The sequence below is a fragment of the Struthio camelus genome, chromosome 8 (genome assembly GCF_040807025.1).
Source record: "Struthio camelus isolate bStrCam1 chromosome 8, bStrCam1.hap1, whole genome shotgun sequence".
NCBI classification, from domain to species: Eukaryota; Metazoa; Chordata; class Aves; order Struthioniformes; family Struthionidae; genus Struthio; species Struthio camelus.
In genome coordinates this window covers 7055919-7073200 of record NC_090949.1, presented here as the reverse complement: position 1 = coordinate 7073200, position 17282 = coordinate 7055919, and the positions used below count along the sequence as shown (strand labels likewise).

Below are 17282 nucleotides of genomic sequence, written 5' to 3'. Positions count from 1 at the left end.
AGGCGGTCGGCAGAGTTTCTGCTGTGAGACCCTCCAAGCGTTGCCTGGCCCGTTGCGAGCTGCGGGGCAGAGAGCACAGAAAGCTCCCAGCGTTTGGCCCTGGCGTTTCCCTATGCTCAAGGCTGAGAGGGATCGAGTTTTGAAACCCCTATATGTTAACGCCCTCCAGCTTCTCCAAACCAGTCTCTTGCGACAGAAGAGTGCTTTTAGGTTTATAGCAGGCAACTGTGGCCTGCTACCTCCCTTTATGCTTTGCCATGCATTTTTAATTTTGCAGCACGCACGCTTCTCCTCCAATGCTGCTTGAATGCTTGCGTGCTCAAGAGGCAAATATTTTTACCCATCACCGCTAACATCCATCACAAAGTCAAGTCAGCTCCTTGCACCGGCCTGGCCGCAGCTTGGTTATCATTGCTGTGCAAACAACCCTGGCTCAAATTAGCCTGTCTGCGGCTTTGCTTTAGCCCACGTATCTTTACTAGCTCGGTAACGTTGCGGTCAGTAGTTGACCTGGCAGCTAGAGCCACATAAAGAAACAGGCTCTCCGCAGGCAGCGGGCTCTGGCGGTCTCCACTGACGGCGTGCCTTCGCGCAGCGCCTGAGCCTCGCAGGCTCCTCTCCCTTTTCTCTCCGGGGCTCGCGGACCGCAGCTGAGCACCCGCAGCCGACAGTGGTGCCCGTCACCGTGCCGCCTGGGCGCCGGCGGCCTCCGCCACGGCCCGGCGAGCCCTGTGCCGCAGCCCGCAGCTCCCTGCCAGCCCCAGGGCAGCCGCTCCGGCTGCAGCTTTGCTCTTTAATTAAGAAACGCAAAGGTGGACACTGTCCCGCGCACAAGCCTGCCTGCCTAAGCAGAGAAATAGGGCAGCAGTCCTCTTTGCTAGAGTTATTTTTCCCTGTGGTCCCTACAGGGATCAGGTTTAATCTAAATCCAGCCCAGGGAAGAAGTATCTGCTCTAGCGGGGGGGGGGAAGGGGGGGGAGCAAATATTTCCTAGCCTTCGTTTTGCACTGCGGCAGGCAGGCAGAGAGGGCCAGAGGAACCACAAACCTGAAATTCCCTCTGAAAGGACTTAAAAGTCCCTCCGGCTCCCAGGGATCCCAGGGATGGGAGCTGGAAAAGACACGACGTGCCTCGGTTTGAGGGCTTTGTTTGTTCGTATTGTTTTGCACCGTACTGTGATTTCTAGATAGGCAGAGAGCACGTCAGGCGGGCAAGACGAGCGCAAAGAGGGGGAAAGGAAAGCACTTCCACGAAATAACACACGGGGAAGATACCGCGGGGCTAATTATCTTCTCATGATGCTCTCTACAAATTCCGAGAGCCACGTTTCCAGACCTGGTAAACAGGGGAAAAACGGATCCGAAAAATCACGATACAGCTACGCAGGGGAATGCGACAGCAGGCAATTGCTTTGCGAGATTGCTGAGACCTTTTGCCTGCGCTCTTCCTCTCCTCCGCCAGGCCTGAAAGCAGTCGCTCGCTGCTCCTTTTACTCCGGCGACAAAGCAGAGCGCCCCGCTGGCCCTCGAAACGGGCAGGGAGCGGGCCCCGGCCCCGAGGGGAAGGCACAGCCCCGTGGGTGCCGGCTCGGGGTCGCTGCAGAGAGGAGCCGGGTCTGCCGGGCTCTGGTAGGGTACGGGAGAAAGGCCAGGTCCCAAATCGCTGGCTCTGCCGGTGCCAGGAGCCCGAGCTCAGAGTGCTGCGCGTGCCCGGCTCCCTCTCTTCCTTGGCATGCAGCTGGGGGTCCTGGCTGCGAGCGCGCTTGGCAGGACGGCCCGCTGGCCCCCGAGACCACACCAGCGGCCAAGGAGATCCAGGAAACCCATGCCTCCCACCCGCCTGAGCACATCGCGTCATTCAGGCCGGTTTCCAGCATGGCAACCCTTGTGCATGGCACCACATCCACCACCACAGACCTTCTCCTCCCCCCCAGCGGGCTCTGGCCACCCCCAGCTCCCCGATACCACTTTACCCCTCTCTCCCCTTCCACATCCTTTCTGCAAAAGAGTCAGAAACGCGTTTTGTTGCCTCTGGCCCCAACTTCCCCACTTGGGCTGCTGTCAGGAGGCAAGGAGGCTCTCCAAGGATCTCCAGGCCTTTAACGGCCAGGAGCCTACAAAAGCAGCCAGGTCCGGCCAGGCAGCCTATGCACCTCTCTTGCTGCGTCACCCAACGTGGAGGGAAAAGAGAAGCCACCAGCAGAGTGTCAAGTCACCTGCCAGACCTAGGAGTCCCCAGAGGAGCCCAACTCATCAGGAGCACAGCCATGTCCAGGGAAGGGAGAAGAGGCACAGCCAGACAGCCGGGGCAAGAGGCGTCCAAGGGACGGCACAGGGAAAAGTGGGAGGTGGAGAAGGATGAACAGCAAAGTGAATCAGCAGCATTTTACTACCAAGGCCCAAATCTTCATTCAATTACAAGCAAAGAAAGGTCCCTAATGCTTTTCATTATAGGTAAGTAATAGCTGAGATTTTGCAGAGAGGAACGGGAAAGGGAGGTACCTTACAGTCCCAGCCGCTGGGGACATCACAACAGAGAGCACCTGGCCAGCGTTGCAACAGATGCTGGGAAAAGCATTTGGATACCTAGGTGGTCACCTAATTTACTAGCTACGGGGTTAAATAGGGAAAAAAATCCCTGCTGAGGCCAGCTAAGTCCTGCAGAGTAGTGGTTTTCGTAGCGTTTCGGGCCTGACTAGATCTTGGGATCTCATCAGGGAGCAGGGCAGCTGGCAGAGCGGGCCACGGATGCGCCCCATCCCAGCGCTGAGCAGGTGGTGGGTCTGGGGGCAGGAAGGCGCAGAGCTGGGCAAGCACCTCCCAGCGCCACGCTAGCTCCTCTCAGACATTCGTGGGGAAGAAGGGCCAAGAGCCTAACCGAGCGCCAGGGCCACGCCACGCTTCCCATGCCATTGCCGGGCATTTAGGGGCCGCGATTCAGCGACGAGAATGCCCGGACACTTCAAAGGCAGGGGAAGCAGGCAGATCTGTGAGGGAAAAAAAGTCACCTTTCATGGTATATTCAACTACGCCTGGGCAATACACAGTGTAGTCAAGTCTCTAATCTCACTGATATGCCAGAATCAGCCAAGAAGTGTTCTTTTTTGGTCTTAACTCCCAAGTGGTTCAATTCTGCCCAATTCCCCTGCTGAAGCAACGAGCTCCAGACGCCAATCGTCTCCTTTAGGATGAGAAAGGACAAGTTCTCACGGCGAGGTTAACCCACTGCCATGAATGCTCCCCTTTTTAGTCTGGTCTAGGTTTCTGTGGTCCTCTGTCCCCTCCAGAAGGGCCCTGGGATCTACGGCGAGGAACTGAGCCCCCAAGGCGGCAAGGGCAGCACCTTCCTTCGGGAGGCCTAGAGTTAAAATCACCCTTTCTGCTCACAACAAAGTAAATATCCAAGCACGTTCCCCCATCACAAACCATCCAATTTGCCTCCTGCAGAGCGATGCCACTCTGCAAGTCTCTGGGCATTATGGGAACCGGGGTATAAAAACATTCCTGGTGCAATGACGCTGAAACTGATGCTGAAATTAGGCTGGGAACAGAACTGGCAGGGCTGTTTCTAGCCCGTAAACTGAGACCTACTTACATGGCCAGTCGCCCACAAAGATATCGCACTTTGTGACACCCTGTGTCTTTTTCCTGGTTCCAGCTCACTCCCCAGGTGCCTCCCAGCTCACCCTGCAGGCTCGGACATTAGAAACTTCATGCCACAGCTCCCTTATGAGCGAACCACAGAAACACGGCGCAGTCGATCCCCCACCTTGTCAGGGCAAACAGGCATCTGCAGCACGAACGCCAAAGGCCCCAGATCCCAGCAGGACACCTAAAAGCCTGTCCCAGCCCAGGCATGGACACCGCACACCCCGCTCTGCCCGCAGAGGTGGTCAGGGCTGCACTCCGAGGCTGGCACATGCCCACACTGTCGCAGACCTGCCGTCAGGACAGGAAGGGACATGGGCACAGCCCTCAGGCATGCTGGCACGTCTGCTGTGTGGCCCGCAGGGAGAGCAAATAAACAGTGCCCAGAGAACATGCCCACGGCTATTAAGCTGCCTTTGGGGAGCGTAGGATGCCAGCACAGGGAAGGAAGGATGTCTCCCACGCTCCCCAGGGACAGCCCTTGAGCAGGAGGGCTTGCTGCACCCCATACTCACAAGGTTTCACTCTCGGCAACAGGTTGCAAAACCAGCCCAGAGATGAGACCAAGCCCAGGGGACCCAAGGACACATGTAACACACGCCTCTGCGTTCCCCTGACATCATCTCCAGCTCCCCATCCCCCTACCGAGCTGCCCAGAGAGACCCAAAGCCATGTTACTCACATTGTACAGGACTGTGGTCCAGCCTTCCATGGTAATGCACTGGAAGACGGTCAACACAGCGAAGAGGATGTTGTCAAACTGCGTGATCCCATCGTTGGGACCGATCCACTCCCGGCACTCATAACCTGGGGGGCATCCTTGCACCCCGCACGGATGAGGGGGGTCCAGCTCCTCTAGTTCACCTGCAAGCAGACAGCAGAGAGTCAAAGGACACAAAGGTAAGGGAGAAGCAGAGGACAGGAGAGGGGAAAAGCCCAAGTGCAGATGGGCTTGGGACAGAGCAGGGGGCCTCCGTTGGGACTGGCCCTGGCTGCACACCAATCTCCCTCGTAAAGGAAGAGAAGAAATTGCAACATCCTGAACACAACTGGGTGATGCCCAGTGTGCATGAAGCAAAATGCAGGCTCTTCTCAGCCCTGGGCTTCCCATGATAGCAGCTGCACTGGTATTTGAATTGTCAGGGCGCAAACACAGCTCGTCCTGGCTGTTCTACCCCTGCAGGGTGCAGGGCAGGGCACGGGGACCTTGTGCTCACCTGAATTGTTTGTGTAGCAGGCCCGGTGCAGTTTCCCACTGTAAAACTCCAGGCCAATGATGGCAAACATCAGAATAGCGAAAAAGAGCAGCAAGCCAATCTGGAGAAGAGGCACCATGGCCTTCATGATAGATTTCAGCACAATCTGTAGACCTGAAAGTGAAAAGAGACAGCACAACTCAGCAAGGTGCTGCTGGCCTCCCTACTCGGGGCACATCTACCCTACACGTGGCAAGGAAGACAGTGACCATGGAGAAAGAGGAAGAGCAGTCAGATACATGCAACAGGCCTGAGCACAGACTGGAGGATCTCTGTTCAGGCAGTTGAGGACCACGGAGGAAAATGCTATCCTGAGAGAAGCAGAAGGGCTAGGGTGCAGAGCAGAGCTCCAGGAAGAGGTGGTTTCTGGGTCTGCCTCTGACTCACCGTGCAACACTAATCAAATCCTCCCTCCTGTATTCTGCTTTCCCTCTGTACTTTGACTTTTTTGAATAAAAGCTCATCAAGGCAGGAGCCAACACTTGCAACACATTATACAGAACCCAGCACCATGGCACCCTGATTCCCATGGGATCACTGAGGTGCTTCCACATTGCACTAACCACCACGTCCTCCCAGCCTGCTGCCTGAGCACCTGGGACTGACTGTCTGGGTGGCATCTCCAAGGGACACAGCGAGAGCCATAATCCCCCCGGCATCCCCCCGTAGCAGTAAGCAAAGGCACATGCTCAGCAAGGAGGCCCACATCTACCCAGCAACCTGCTCCTCAGGGCAGGTTTTTTCTTCCAAGGAACCTTAACTTTGACCAGGTCTTCCAGCACAGCCCACTTTCCAAAGGGACTGATAAGCATCTCCCGAGCAGCAACTGGTGAAAGGGGCCAGGCTGAGACAGCTCCAGCTAGCAAGGGAAGGGATGCCTTCCTTCCAGGATTTCTCTGCTGCTTGCTTTAGTATCTGTACCATGTACCCTGAGCACTAGGGGCAAGGACCACACAGCTCCACTGAAGAGCTAGCGGGCGGTCAATGACTTGCTGCCACCAGCTTTATGGAGAGGGAAGGTTTCATTTGCCACAGCCCAACCCCAAAAGCCACTGAAACTAAGGGGCGTTTTCCTCTTAGAAGAGCTTTTGCTGGGGCTGCCTTCCAGCTTTCCTTCTGGTCCTGCTTGCTGGGGACAAGCTGCTGTTGCCAGTGGCACAAAGCCACTGAGTTCTCAGTGCCCCTTGACTGCATCCTGCCCAGGGCACATAGTTAAACCCCTCACAGCACCCAAGCACAGGGGAATTTCTCAGGGTCTATAAGGCAGGTGTGCTTGCCTACAAAATTTCCAGAACCTAATAAAGCTGGTGCTGCCCTTGATCTCTCCTATTTACAATTATGGCCTGCTCTGCAGGGCTGCAGCTTGTTACCGGGCTCCAGGAAGGCGGTGAGAAAGCTCTCAGCATCCAGCACAGCATTTTTTTTTTTTTTTTTTTTTTTTTTTTACACACCAATAGCAAGTAGCTGGACTCAGTAACCAGCATGACCCACGTTCCTCTCTCTCCCCCTTCCTGTCTCCAAGTTACGGATCGAGCACACTGCACGTTCAGTGCCCAAGGAGGGAAGGAAGGGAGGATCAGAGATACCCACAGCCTAGTTTCTTTATTTATCCCCATTCCTGCAGATGAAATCTTGCAAAAACTAGATCTCCCCTGAATAAACCTCAGTCCTTAAAGGATCCACCCACTGCCTTCTGGCCAGGGAGCCGAACCAGCCTGCAGGTCCTGCCGATCTGCAGATCCCTACCTTGTTCTAGCAGAGTGTGCTAAGCCTCAAACTGGCTGGTAAGGAGGAAATGCCACCCAGGGACACCAAATGTTTCCATGCTCTGTAGTTACTTCTTTCTTTTAGTTTACCAAAGGGACTGCTGGGAAGATTGCGTGTTACGATCTGCCCTGATCCCTTTGTGATCGGAGAGGTTTATTCTCCCCTGCTTCCCTGATTTTCACCCTACATCCAAGGTGGCACAAGGACTCTTCTAAATCTGAAGGACGTCAGAAAGAAATATGAACATCCTAGGAGGAAGACCAAGAGCATCCAACTTACTGGGAATGCCTGAGACGAGCTTCAGAGGTCTGAGCACACGCACAGCCCGCAGGGTCCGCAGGTCCACGTGCGTGTTGAAGTGCGTCCCGGCAGTGGCAAGGATGCTGCAGCCAGATACAGAGAGAGCAGTTACCGCAAGCAGAGCCCTCAGCCATCCCACAGCCCCGCGAGCTTGAGGTGCCCCGGCTGGGCGCCTGGCAGCCAGAGCCAGTGCATCCGCCCTCCTCGAGTCCACAGCCATCTCCTAGCTGAACATAGCAGCCCCAGATGAGCTGAGAAAAGTCACACCGAGTGCACCGCTGCCAAGAGTCACATTTCCAAGCCAGGCTCAGCAGGAGCCACAAAGAGAAACGTGCCCTGCTTGGCACAGAGCCTGGAATTTGCCTGCCGGCAGGTGCACAGAAAGCAACTTTATGCCAATTTGATGCCTCCCAAAGCCCATAAGACACTAAGCCCTGTCGGATGCCGACACAAAAGCTCACAAGCCACGCTGTTTAGCCAATCAAAGTCACCAGTGAACACCCAGCCCCGCAGTCCCCCACCTATTCCCCCCATGTGCCAGGCGTCAGGATGGACGGCTTAGGGGAGAGCCCCACGCCACGGTGCTAAAGCTCAACCCGTGCCACCTCATCGTGCTCTGGGAGCTAAGCACCATCGATATGGCATTCTTCACGACCGTGACTTGCCTTGTGGGATTGGTTTGACCTGCCTGCAGGGCAGGAGGAACTTGGACCAGAGATAGCACTCCAGAGATGTGGGTTGTCCCTCTGATAACCACTTGTGCTCCTAAAGCCCCGGGGGAACCTGCTCTTCCAAGCTGCCAGCCTTACCACCCGAGAGAACACCACCATGAAAGGTTCAACCACTGCAGGCAGGAACACGGCACCTGGGGTGAGCGTTTGCAAAGAAATTATATTTCCTCCTGCCCCAAGCAGTATCAAACAGGGCACGTATACCTAGCCTCACCCTGAGGCAAGCAGGGCAACCACATTTAAGTTGTTCAGGACAGGTAGCACAGGAGAAGGTTCACATGGCCATGACCATGCCTACAGACAAGATGAGACCCCAGGCATCTGTCCCATACTGAGCCAAAGGGACATTGGCAGAAGTGTCCAGCTAACAGGCCACTATTCACGGAACGAGTCCTGTGATGACAACGCATGGCTGCTGCTCAGTGCCTCCAGCTATCAGCTGCTTTGTGACTTCCACAGCACATGGAGTTTCCTCAGACCCCACCTCTGGGATTTTTGAGAGTGAGCTGAGAATCTCACATGCATTTAAAAATATATAGTAATGAAAGTTTGATGACCTTGGAAGACAACCGGCAGGCAAAAGGAGGACTCCAGAGGTTTTCTTTTAAAACACAAAGATTTTTAAGCCAATCTCTGGAAAACAAATTGGGGGAGAGGGGAGCCAGTGCACGCTTTGAGTCCTGCAGGGGAGATATCAGAGGCCACAGCACATGCAAGGGGGACACCGCTGCCTCTGGACTTTGGGAGCAGCACAGCCCAGAAGCTGGGCAGACCTGCAGCAGCACGGCCGGGGAGCACAGATCCTCCTCCTCTGTGCGCTTGGCTCACCTGGGCTTTGCTTGCTTTTCCACCAAAGCTCCTGGCTCCATCGTGCGCCCGCTCTCCCTGCTGCTCACCCCTCTGGGACTGCGCCTGGCTGCCCAGCTGGGTGGGACAAACTGGAGGAGCTGGGCCACATGGTCCCAAGCAGCCCTGAGTCAACCCGCTGCAACCGCTCACCCCTTTCCTGGCTGCAGCGAGCTCCCGAGAACAGCTCAGGAGGGCTGGTGACAGCTCTGTCCCCAGGGTGCTGCACCGCAAGGAGGAAGGAGAGATGCAGAAGGGTTGTAACGAGGGAGGGAAAGCAAGGGCCCAGGAGGAGGAAGAGGAGACAGGGAGGAGAGAGGGACAGGGGGAGGCAGCAAACCTCAGGGCTGTTTGGGCAATCCAAAAACTGAAGGAAATTGGGTCATTGTTCCACTAATTCATCTAATTACAGGCCAGAACAGCTCTCAGGCGGGCCGAGCAATTAGCACCCTTTCTCTCCTCCTCTCCCCAAGGTACAGCAGGTACCTGCCCCTTCGGAAACACGAGTTCGGTTTCCTAGGATACCCCGACAGCAGAAACTCTCTCCCATCAGCAAACCCGGCTGCTACAACTCATTTTCATATTCCCCCTATTCCTGCCTCCCCCAGTTTACAGCGCTGTTTGCCAAAGGGGTCAGACGGAAAGCGCCTCTCCAGCGGGACACACAGGACGGTGTCCACCACCCTCCTGCCACCGCAGCACCAGTGGGCAGCGCTGCTGGCACCCGAGCCGGGAGCAGGTCCAGAGCTGGTTGCGGTGCTCACGCCGCTAAGCCGAAGCCGGCTGAAGGGCCAAGGGCAGCGAGAGGCGTCCTAGGTGCGTTATTTAACTTTGGAAACAAGCAAGCCCCGCGCTGTGGAAGGGGCTGCTCCCCCGCACCGCGCCGCGTGCAGGGAGATCGGTGCAGGAGAGGGCTCCTGCCTGCACCCTGTCCCCACCCCAGCACGTTCCCATCGCCCCGGGGACGCCCCAGGCCACCGCCGCCTCCACCACCACCATACAGTCCCCGCTTTCCTGCTATTACCCACGTCTGACACCCTGCACAGCCCCTGCGCAGGACCCAGGCAAGACGGGCTTACCTCTCCTCCCCTCTCGAAATACCCTGGAAAAGGATAGAGCAGTGACCAGGGACCAGGCATGCTCAAAGGGGCAAAGAAAGCATAAAGGGAGTCAGTAAAGGATAAATGATAAAGTTGGGGAGTCCAGGGTGCAGCCACAACTTTGAAGGAGGCCAGGAGCAAGGGACGTGGTGCAGAAGGACTTGACAATGGAAACGTGGAGCGAGGGAGGAAAAACCAGGAGTGGAAAGGGGGACAGACCTGCCATGGAGCAAGGGCAGGAATGGAGCAGGGCTCAGAAACACAGTGGTCGAGGGGTTGCAAGACAAGCAGAGAAGGGAGGGGAGGGGATGGAGGGGCAGAGGGACACTCTCCAGGGCCAGCGAGATACCTCCCTCTCACAGCAATACAATATCTCCTCACCCCCTCCCCAGCTTCTTCCACTTCAGTCCCCCACCAGGCTGCCTCATCCCACCATCCCTGAAGGCTCCTGGGCACTACAGGGGCTGCTGAGGGCCCTCTCAAGAGGATTCCTAATGGGACAATCCCCATAACAGCTTGCAAATGAACAGAGGGGGGCTCGAGACAGCTGAGACTGCCTGGCAGAGGGAGACCACACGGCACCAGTGAGGCAGCAAACCCTCCAACAGCTTCTCATGGGAATTTCACACCCGTGGTTTAACACAAACGACCAGGCTGGCAGAGGGACATGCAGAGATCCAACCCTGGCAGCACGGGGGCCACCTAGGACATATCAGATCTTCCTAGCACACTGGGCATCCTTCCCAGCTTTGAGAAAGACAGGATGTGGCAAGGGAAGCTCTTTGTGAGGGCTGGTATCACCCAAACCCCCTCCCATATCAGGCTGCTTATCCTGTGGCATGAGCACATGGGGACTGTGGTCTTTCACCCTTTACGCCACGCTCCTTTCCCCTGCTTCAGCAGGGTCCTTCTGCTGGTGCTTAAGCCCATGAACAGCCTCAACAAACTGCTGTGCTGATTGGAGAGCAGAGAGGGACTTAATTAAGTCAGGAGCGTCTAGGGGCTCAGGAGAGCTGCTTTGTTAAATTGGTTGTAAGATCAAAATCAATAAGTATGATAAAGCACGACCACTCAGCGGCACGTGGGAGAGAGAAGAGCACAGATACTTTCATCTCTTTCATGCCTTGTGCCAGCAAGAGCTGTGATAACCTTGCACTCCCCAAAACACCAGCACAGAGGACGCCCTGCTCCTGGCCATGCCAACACCGTGTAGGAGGCGCCCAGTTCCCCCTTTAGCTTTCGCTCCTCACATCCCCAACCTCTGGTATCAACCACCTTCCCAAAGGAAAGGGGAAAACACGCTTTGCACTCTCTGAGCTGCCTCTAACTTGGACTGAGGTTTGCAAAGTGCCTCTAGGAGAATGACACTCCTTGCTTGGACAGCAGCTTGGGCCCCTCTCCCACCGGATCCACGATTCAACACCAGGATAGTGAAAAGCAAAGGCGGAAAGCTCCTGGGGAGAGACCGGGATCGACAGTTCTGTCCTCCCGCACCCAGGCTGTGCAGGGGAGAGCAGGATGGAGGTGGAGCTATCGCATCCATCCCACCCTCCACCACAAGGGCCAGTCCAGCTGGCCTCTGCTGGCCCACATGCAGAGCCACCAGGGCTGGTACTACCCTCTGGGCTGATGCACCCCGGTCAGACGCAGTAGAGATGAGCAGAGCCAAAGAGCAGGACTTTGCCTGGGCTGCAAAGTCCTACCTTAACCTAGATTTGTTTGAAGGGCTTGCAAGCCTTCACACTGAGCCTCCAGGCAAGGTTCACGCAATTTCAGGGCAATACTTCACGGCGCTCTAAATTAGCTGCTAAGAATGGGACTCCTCTGTGGCAAGGCGACATGCTCCCTGTCCTCGCTCAGGGACAGGGGACATCATGAGTTGTCTCAGAAGGGGGTGCGGACAGATCACCAAAGTGGCAATGGTTGTGCTGCAGACATTTCTCCCAACCACCAGAGAGACGACCAGCTGCTACGACGAAGGTGACTGCACACTCTTATACAGCCACAGTCTCCAATTCCTAAGAGAAACAATGTGCTGGGCACTGCACAGCAGCACCGGGAGGGCTGTTGGACGACAGCTCTGCCCGCAGCCAGGGAGCAAGCGCTGCTGGAGGGGCAAACTTGTTGATCCCAGAGCCCCAAAACACCCAAGGGCCTCAGAGCAGGGGCTGAACTACCCCCAAACTATTTATTGACCAACTGAGGTGGCTGGAAAAAAAACAAGCAACCCTTTCAGGCAGGCAAGCCTGGCTTCTGCCTGCTTTTTCCAACCCCTTTGGTCACTCTAATAAAAGATATCACATCTCCTGCTAGCCAGGCTTCACTTGTACGCACCAACACCACCACTGCAACACTGCTGCTAATAAGTTCAGTGCTCAAAACGTACCCTCCTGCTCTGGACTTCAGCATTTCACCCAACACCTATTAAATGCATATTAACCCTATAATTGTGACTTTTTTGCACAGTGCATCCCATATTGCACAGTGCGACCCATTTCTGATCTTCTGAAAAGAATCTAACTCGTTTCATGCTTCACTCTGTTTCCTGCAAGTCAAATTGCTCAGGGAAAGACCTCATTCTGAAATCACACGGGAAAGATCCTCTCTAGATTGTTTTCTAGCCTTTCTTTTTCCCTTAAAATTAAATGTTTGCCATGTGGGGGAGAGGCATTTTTAAAAGCTTAGTCAACTATAACAAATAAACCAAAGTGAAATTGGAAACAAGCATTAGAGTCAGAAACGTGAAAAGCAGTTTGAGGCAACGGAGAAAGCGCACCAGGACTAAACTCCATTTAAAACATTAACTCCTTTGTGTCGGGACGCGAGACTGCGGCTAGGTAGGAACATCCCCTCTTCACCAACCCCATGCTCATGTTCTTGAATGTTTTTACATGTTAAGGTTTCCTATTCCTCCCTGTGAAGCACTGTTTAGAGTTGGGATTCAGGGTCCAACAGCCCTTCCTTCTGACACCGGACAGCAACTTCTGTATCCGTACAACTTAAATCCTATCAAACACTTACAATATCCATGTCTGAGGTATTAATAATTTTTCTCTATTTTTAGGCAAAGACCCAAACTAAAATTACATCTCACTATCCACGATATCTAAAAAAGCTGGCAGATTGGGCTATAAAAATCCCAATGATCTCACGCTTTTCATCATATGTACCGGAGGAAAAAAAAGAGTGAAGGCGTTTTTATAGGTCACACAGGCAAAGGGGTTAGTTCTACTTCTTCAGAGGAAAGGCAGAAGAGAGATTTCAGGTGGAGAAAAGCAGAGAGGGTCTATTGGAAGAATGCAAATGAGAGAGGAGGCAGGATGGGAAATATATGCTAATCCACAAAGTATAATTGAATAGTGAGCAATCCACCAGCAGACAAAAACACGCTTTGGAAGAATCTGATGCTTTGTGTTTGCAACCAGGATGATTATTTTATTTTATTTATTTGCAGCATCTCGAGCGAGCGGCGAGCTCCCACGGCGCCCGCCGCACCTGCACGCTTTCAGGGCCAGATTCTGCCTGCGCCATGAGCGAGGCGAAGCCCTGGGGCTGCGCTCCGGCCGGCAGCCTGGAAACCGCTGCCTTGCGCCTTCAGCTCAAGACCTGCACCCACGGATTTCTCTCTCCAGCCTTCACAGGGTGGAGGGGGCAGAAATCACATCTACACTGACCAACGCACCACTCTGCTCGCAGGGCGGAGTTGGCAGAAAGCAAGCAGGACGTGAGGAGTGATGTGCACAGAATAAACTAAAGAGTGATTTCCACAGCCCCACCCCATGCAGAGCCATTTTAGCAGTACAGAGCATCCTCAGCCCTTCCCTTCAGAAACCTTTGCTTTTCAGGGTGCAGAGATGCACATGCCAGCGAGGTGTCCCCGGGAAAAGGCAGCTCTCAGGCTCCGGGTGCTCTGGGAGGAGAGAGGATCGGCCGAGACAGACTAATGCCAGCTCAAAATCTGGGGCAGGGAGGGCGCTGGCTGGATGACGAGCAAATTAATATTTATAATTAAATGGAAAGGCCCCTTAAGGCCTGCGCTGCCACCTGACTCTACCAGGGAAGCTACTTCATAATTAATAGACTGGTCAAACAACTCACAAAGTAAGTTACCTGATGAATATACCCCATTCTTCCCCCTTTTCTGCTTATGAACCCTCCCCCACCCCCCCCAAAAAAAAAACATCTCCATGATTAGCATTTTTTGCCTAGACAAACACATCACAGCCCCCTGGGCTTTCACCAGGCTTTGCCTTGCGGGCATCTCCCCGGGCTCGCCAAACACACCCGTATTGCTCCGGCAGTCCTGCTCCAGCCCCGCAGCAAGGCTGCACTCCTGGGCGCTTTGCAAACAACTCTCCCAGTCACCCCCCTGCTCACAAACGACCCTTAGGCCGGGGGATAAACGCGGTTGAAGCAAACACCATGTGCAGAAAGATGAATGCAAGTTTGACCATCAAATGAGAGGGGACAGTGAAAAGATCTGCAGGATCCAGCGGTCTCCAGTGTGGACCAGTGCTCAGAAAATCGCGGGATACAAGAGGGATGGGGCAGCTGGGGGGGTCTCAGATCCAAGTCCCACTCAAAGCGTTCAGGGCCTCATCCACCCCGAGGATGCCCCAGGCCAGTGGGATGTTCCTGCTTTGAAGGAGGACACCAGAGGGCAGGGACACTAAGTGGGCCCAAGTCCTGCCCTCGGCACAGTTTAGAGCAACTTCAAAGCCGTCATCATTTTTTCTTGCGCTTTCTAGGTTTTGGGGCCGTGACATACATGAATCGCAGTGCCCACATCCTACGCGGCGAGGTAACACCAAGCTCGGGGGCCCGCCCCGAGCACGATGCTGCCTTCAGACACCCTGCCAGCGGGGCCGAATCCCGCCGAACAGCAGCACACCCGTCCTCCACCCTCGGGACGCCCCACCAGGCCCAATGGGTCCGTTTCCTCCTATCCCTCAGCGGAGCCAAGAACAGGGATATTCACATTTCCTCACGTGTTTTTCCCCTCTCGGTGGAATAGTTGAACTAGAGCAGCATAAAAACACCCTGGACTCGGAGCAGGGGGACTGGCTTTGCTACCCGCATCACAGAAGGGCTGTGCAAGAGGTGATGGCTTTGCTCTGAGTACCCTCAGGGCTCCTGGGCGCTCCATGAGCATCCCTAAGAGTAGAGCGTCTCCATGCCAGGAGCTTTGGGATCCTCTTCCCAGAGTCTGCAGTGCTGCAAGTCTGCTGATCCTATCGTCCTCCGTAGCTTGGGAAGCGCCAAACTGGGTACCACCAGCTCCCTGCCAGGCTGCGAGTAAGCAAATTAGCTCCCGGCTCTCCTTCTGACCTCCCGTTTCACACCTCCAAGCGGGGCTTTTCACTTGCTGCTTCCTCTCCCGGCTGTTAGGAGGCAGCGAGACACAAGAGTCTCCCCACTGCCATCGAGGCTCTGGCTTGGTTTCTGCGTGGTCAAAGGCACCCATGGGCTCTGCTCCCCCATGGCCCACCCTTGTTTTTGGAGGTGGGGAGCTGCAAAGAGTGGTTTGGGATACGTCGGCAGAGCAGCGCGGGGCGCCCGGTCCTTGCAGGCAGGCCGTATGGATGCGGGAGCAGGCGAACGACAAACCCTGCTTTTGACCTTCCACCCGGGAGAGCAAACGAGCCCCCAGAGCTCCCTCTAGTCCCCCGCACGGCCGCCGAGCCCCTGCAACGCCGCTCACCTAAGGAAAGATTGGACCAGGGGAGACGACGTTTGCACAAACGGGACCGCGTGGAAACGTAAAGCGATTGCCGGGGAGGCTGGAGCCAGCCGAAGGGGCGACGCGGGGGCCGGCCAACGAGCAGCACCGAGCCGAGCCCCGGCGCCGAGCGGCCGCGTGGGAGAGCCTGACTCACTGCTCAGCACAGCGGCTGCTGGAAAGCGCCGAAGGAGGAGCTGGGAAGGACGGGGCGAAGCACGTGAGCGGCACGCGGGCCGCATCCTGCACCGGGTCTTCTCCTCGTCGCAGCGTGGCTCCCTCCGCGTGCGTCGCTGAGCATCTCTCCTGAAACGTCGGGAACCCGAGGAGTCCAGCTCCCACCAGATTTAAAAATAATGAGCTTTCTACAAACGGGTGCTGCCAGCACCCACGCGGGAGCGGCTCCCCACAGCGATGAGCACATCTCACGGTGCTGAGGACAAGCGAGCCTCCCCGGGCAGCCCTAGCATCAAGGACGGCCTGGGCGCGTTAACACACTGCTCCATCCACCAAAATTAGACTCGACCTACAGCGCCCCTCGCCACGGGACTACGCAGGTACCAGGGGCCACCGAGCAAAACCGCGGAAAAGAAACGCAACGCTCCTTCGGACCGCGCGGAGACCGCACCTCCCCGGGCCCTGCCCTTTGGACGAGGTGCCGATGTCGGGCACATCCTGTTGCCATGGCACATGGCACATGAATCATTCACAAAGCTCGGGAATCAATTATTCATCCAAACGAAAGACCAAACACTTTACTAATTGTCCTAGAGGAAAGAGCCAGGAAGGGGGGAGGGAGATAGGGAAGACATCATGTCGGAGACTGGCTCCATTTGTGAAAGAAAAAAGAAAGATAGGAAGAGGGGAAAAAAGAAAAACACGTCTGGTGTGATCAAAGAAATGACTCTGTTTTCAGACTCCAGGGTGTCTCTTTGCCAGATTACCCTACAGGACAGCCCTCCTCACCTTGCAATGATATGGGCTCTACCATAATAAACCTGTTGGGTGCTGCCATTTGTGTTCTGATTTAATGCTTGTTCTCCAACCCTTTTAGCCACATCCTCAAACTTTCTTGCTGGGAGGTGCCCTTGGCCACATCAAGCCATTCATAATTTGCTGCATACATACTTGAGGTTTAAAATACCCTTCTCTGTCCCTCTGGTTCCTCCCTACTCACCCTGGGCAGTAGGCAAACGTGTCCATTGCCACTGGCAGGCATGACAGAGTCCTACTGCTGGCCAGGATGGTTTGCTGGTCAGGGATGAATGCAGCCCACAGCGGTGGGACCACACCAGGAAAACCCTGCGCTGCCTCCACCAGGTCCCACGTGCCCTGCCCCAAAGGAGTGCAGCGCTCGTGACCCTGGCAGACGTGCCAAGAAAAAGCCAGCATTTGGGGACAGGGTGTCAGCCCGAGGAGAGGTTGCCTCCGCAGCAATTTGGATAAATGAGACACCAAAGAGACAGACTCTTAACGCTTGTTGAGCCACAGAGAAAAGGGTAGCTAAAAAAGCAAGTCCCTGGACACACGTGTGCACACGCGCACCCGTAAACACCACGCACAGATAGCAAGTCTCCCACCTTTGGCAGGAAAGGGAGCAACTCCCAGCACTGCCTCTCCCACTCCCCTTGCCTGCTGGGCAGCTCCGCGAACACATGAAACTTTAATGGGCTCATTTCTCAGCAGCACACAGGCTGAATATAGAGAGCGGGAGACAAGGCTCAGATGCTTCCTTCCTGCCCGAGACAAGCAAGAAAGCCAGACTGGTCGATCGCACGTTGCAGGAGGCTGGAGCTGTGCAGAGCACAGGTATAATCCCCAGAGGGACACCTGAGCTGGTCTCACCCATCTCCTAGTCCCCCGGATCGACCTATCTGTCCTCCTCAGTTACATTCACTAGATCTCTGATCATTGCT

General features: G+C 55.4%; 1 protein-coding gene across 13 annotated transcripts in view; it reads right to left on the bottom strand.

Moving 5' to 3' along the window:
- Nucleotides 1-17282, bottom strand: part of CACNA1E (calcium voltage-gated channel subunit alpha1 E) — a 173762-nt gene that overhangs the window by 84608 nt on the left and 71872 nt on the right. For all 13 annotated transcript variants that reach the window (XM_068951817.1, XM_068951818.1, XM_068951822.1 and 10 more), the window contains 3 exons: nucleotides 6950-7053; nucleotides 4865-5017; nucleotides 4330-4511 (listed from right to left, as the gene is read on the bottom strand). In XM_068951817.1, coding sequence (XP_068807918.1) covers nucleotides 4330-4511; nucleotides 4865-5017; nucleotides 6950-7053 — 439 coding nt within the window. The remainder of the gene's footprint in view (nucleotides 1-4329; nucleotides 4512-4864; nucleotides 5018-6949; nucleotides 7054-17282) is intronic.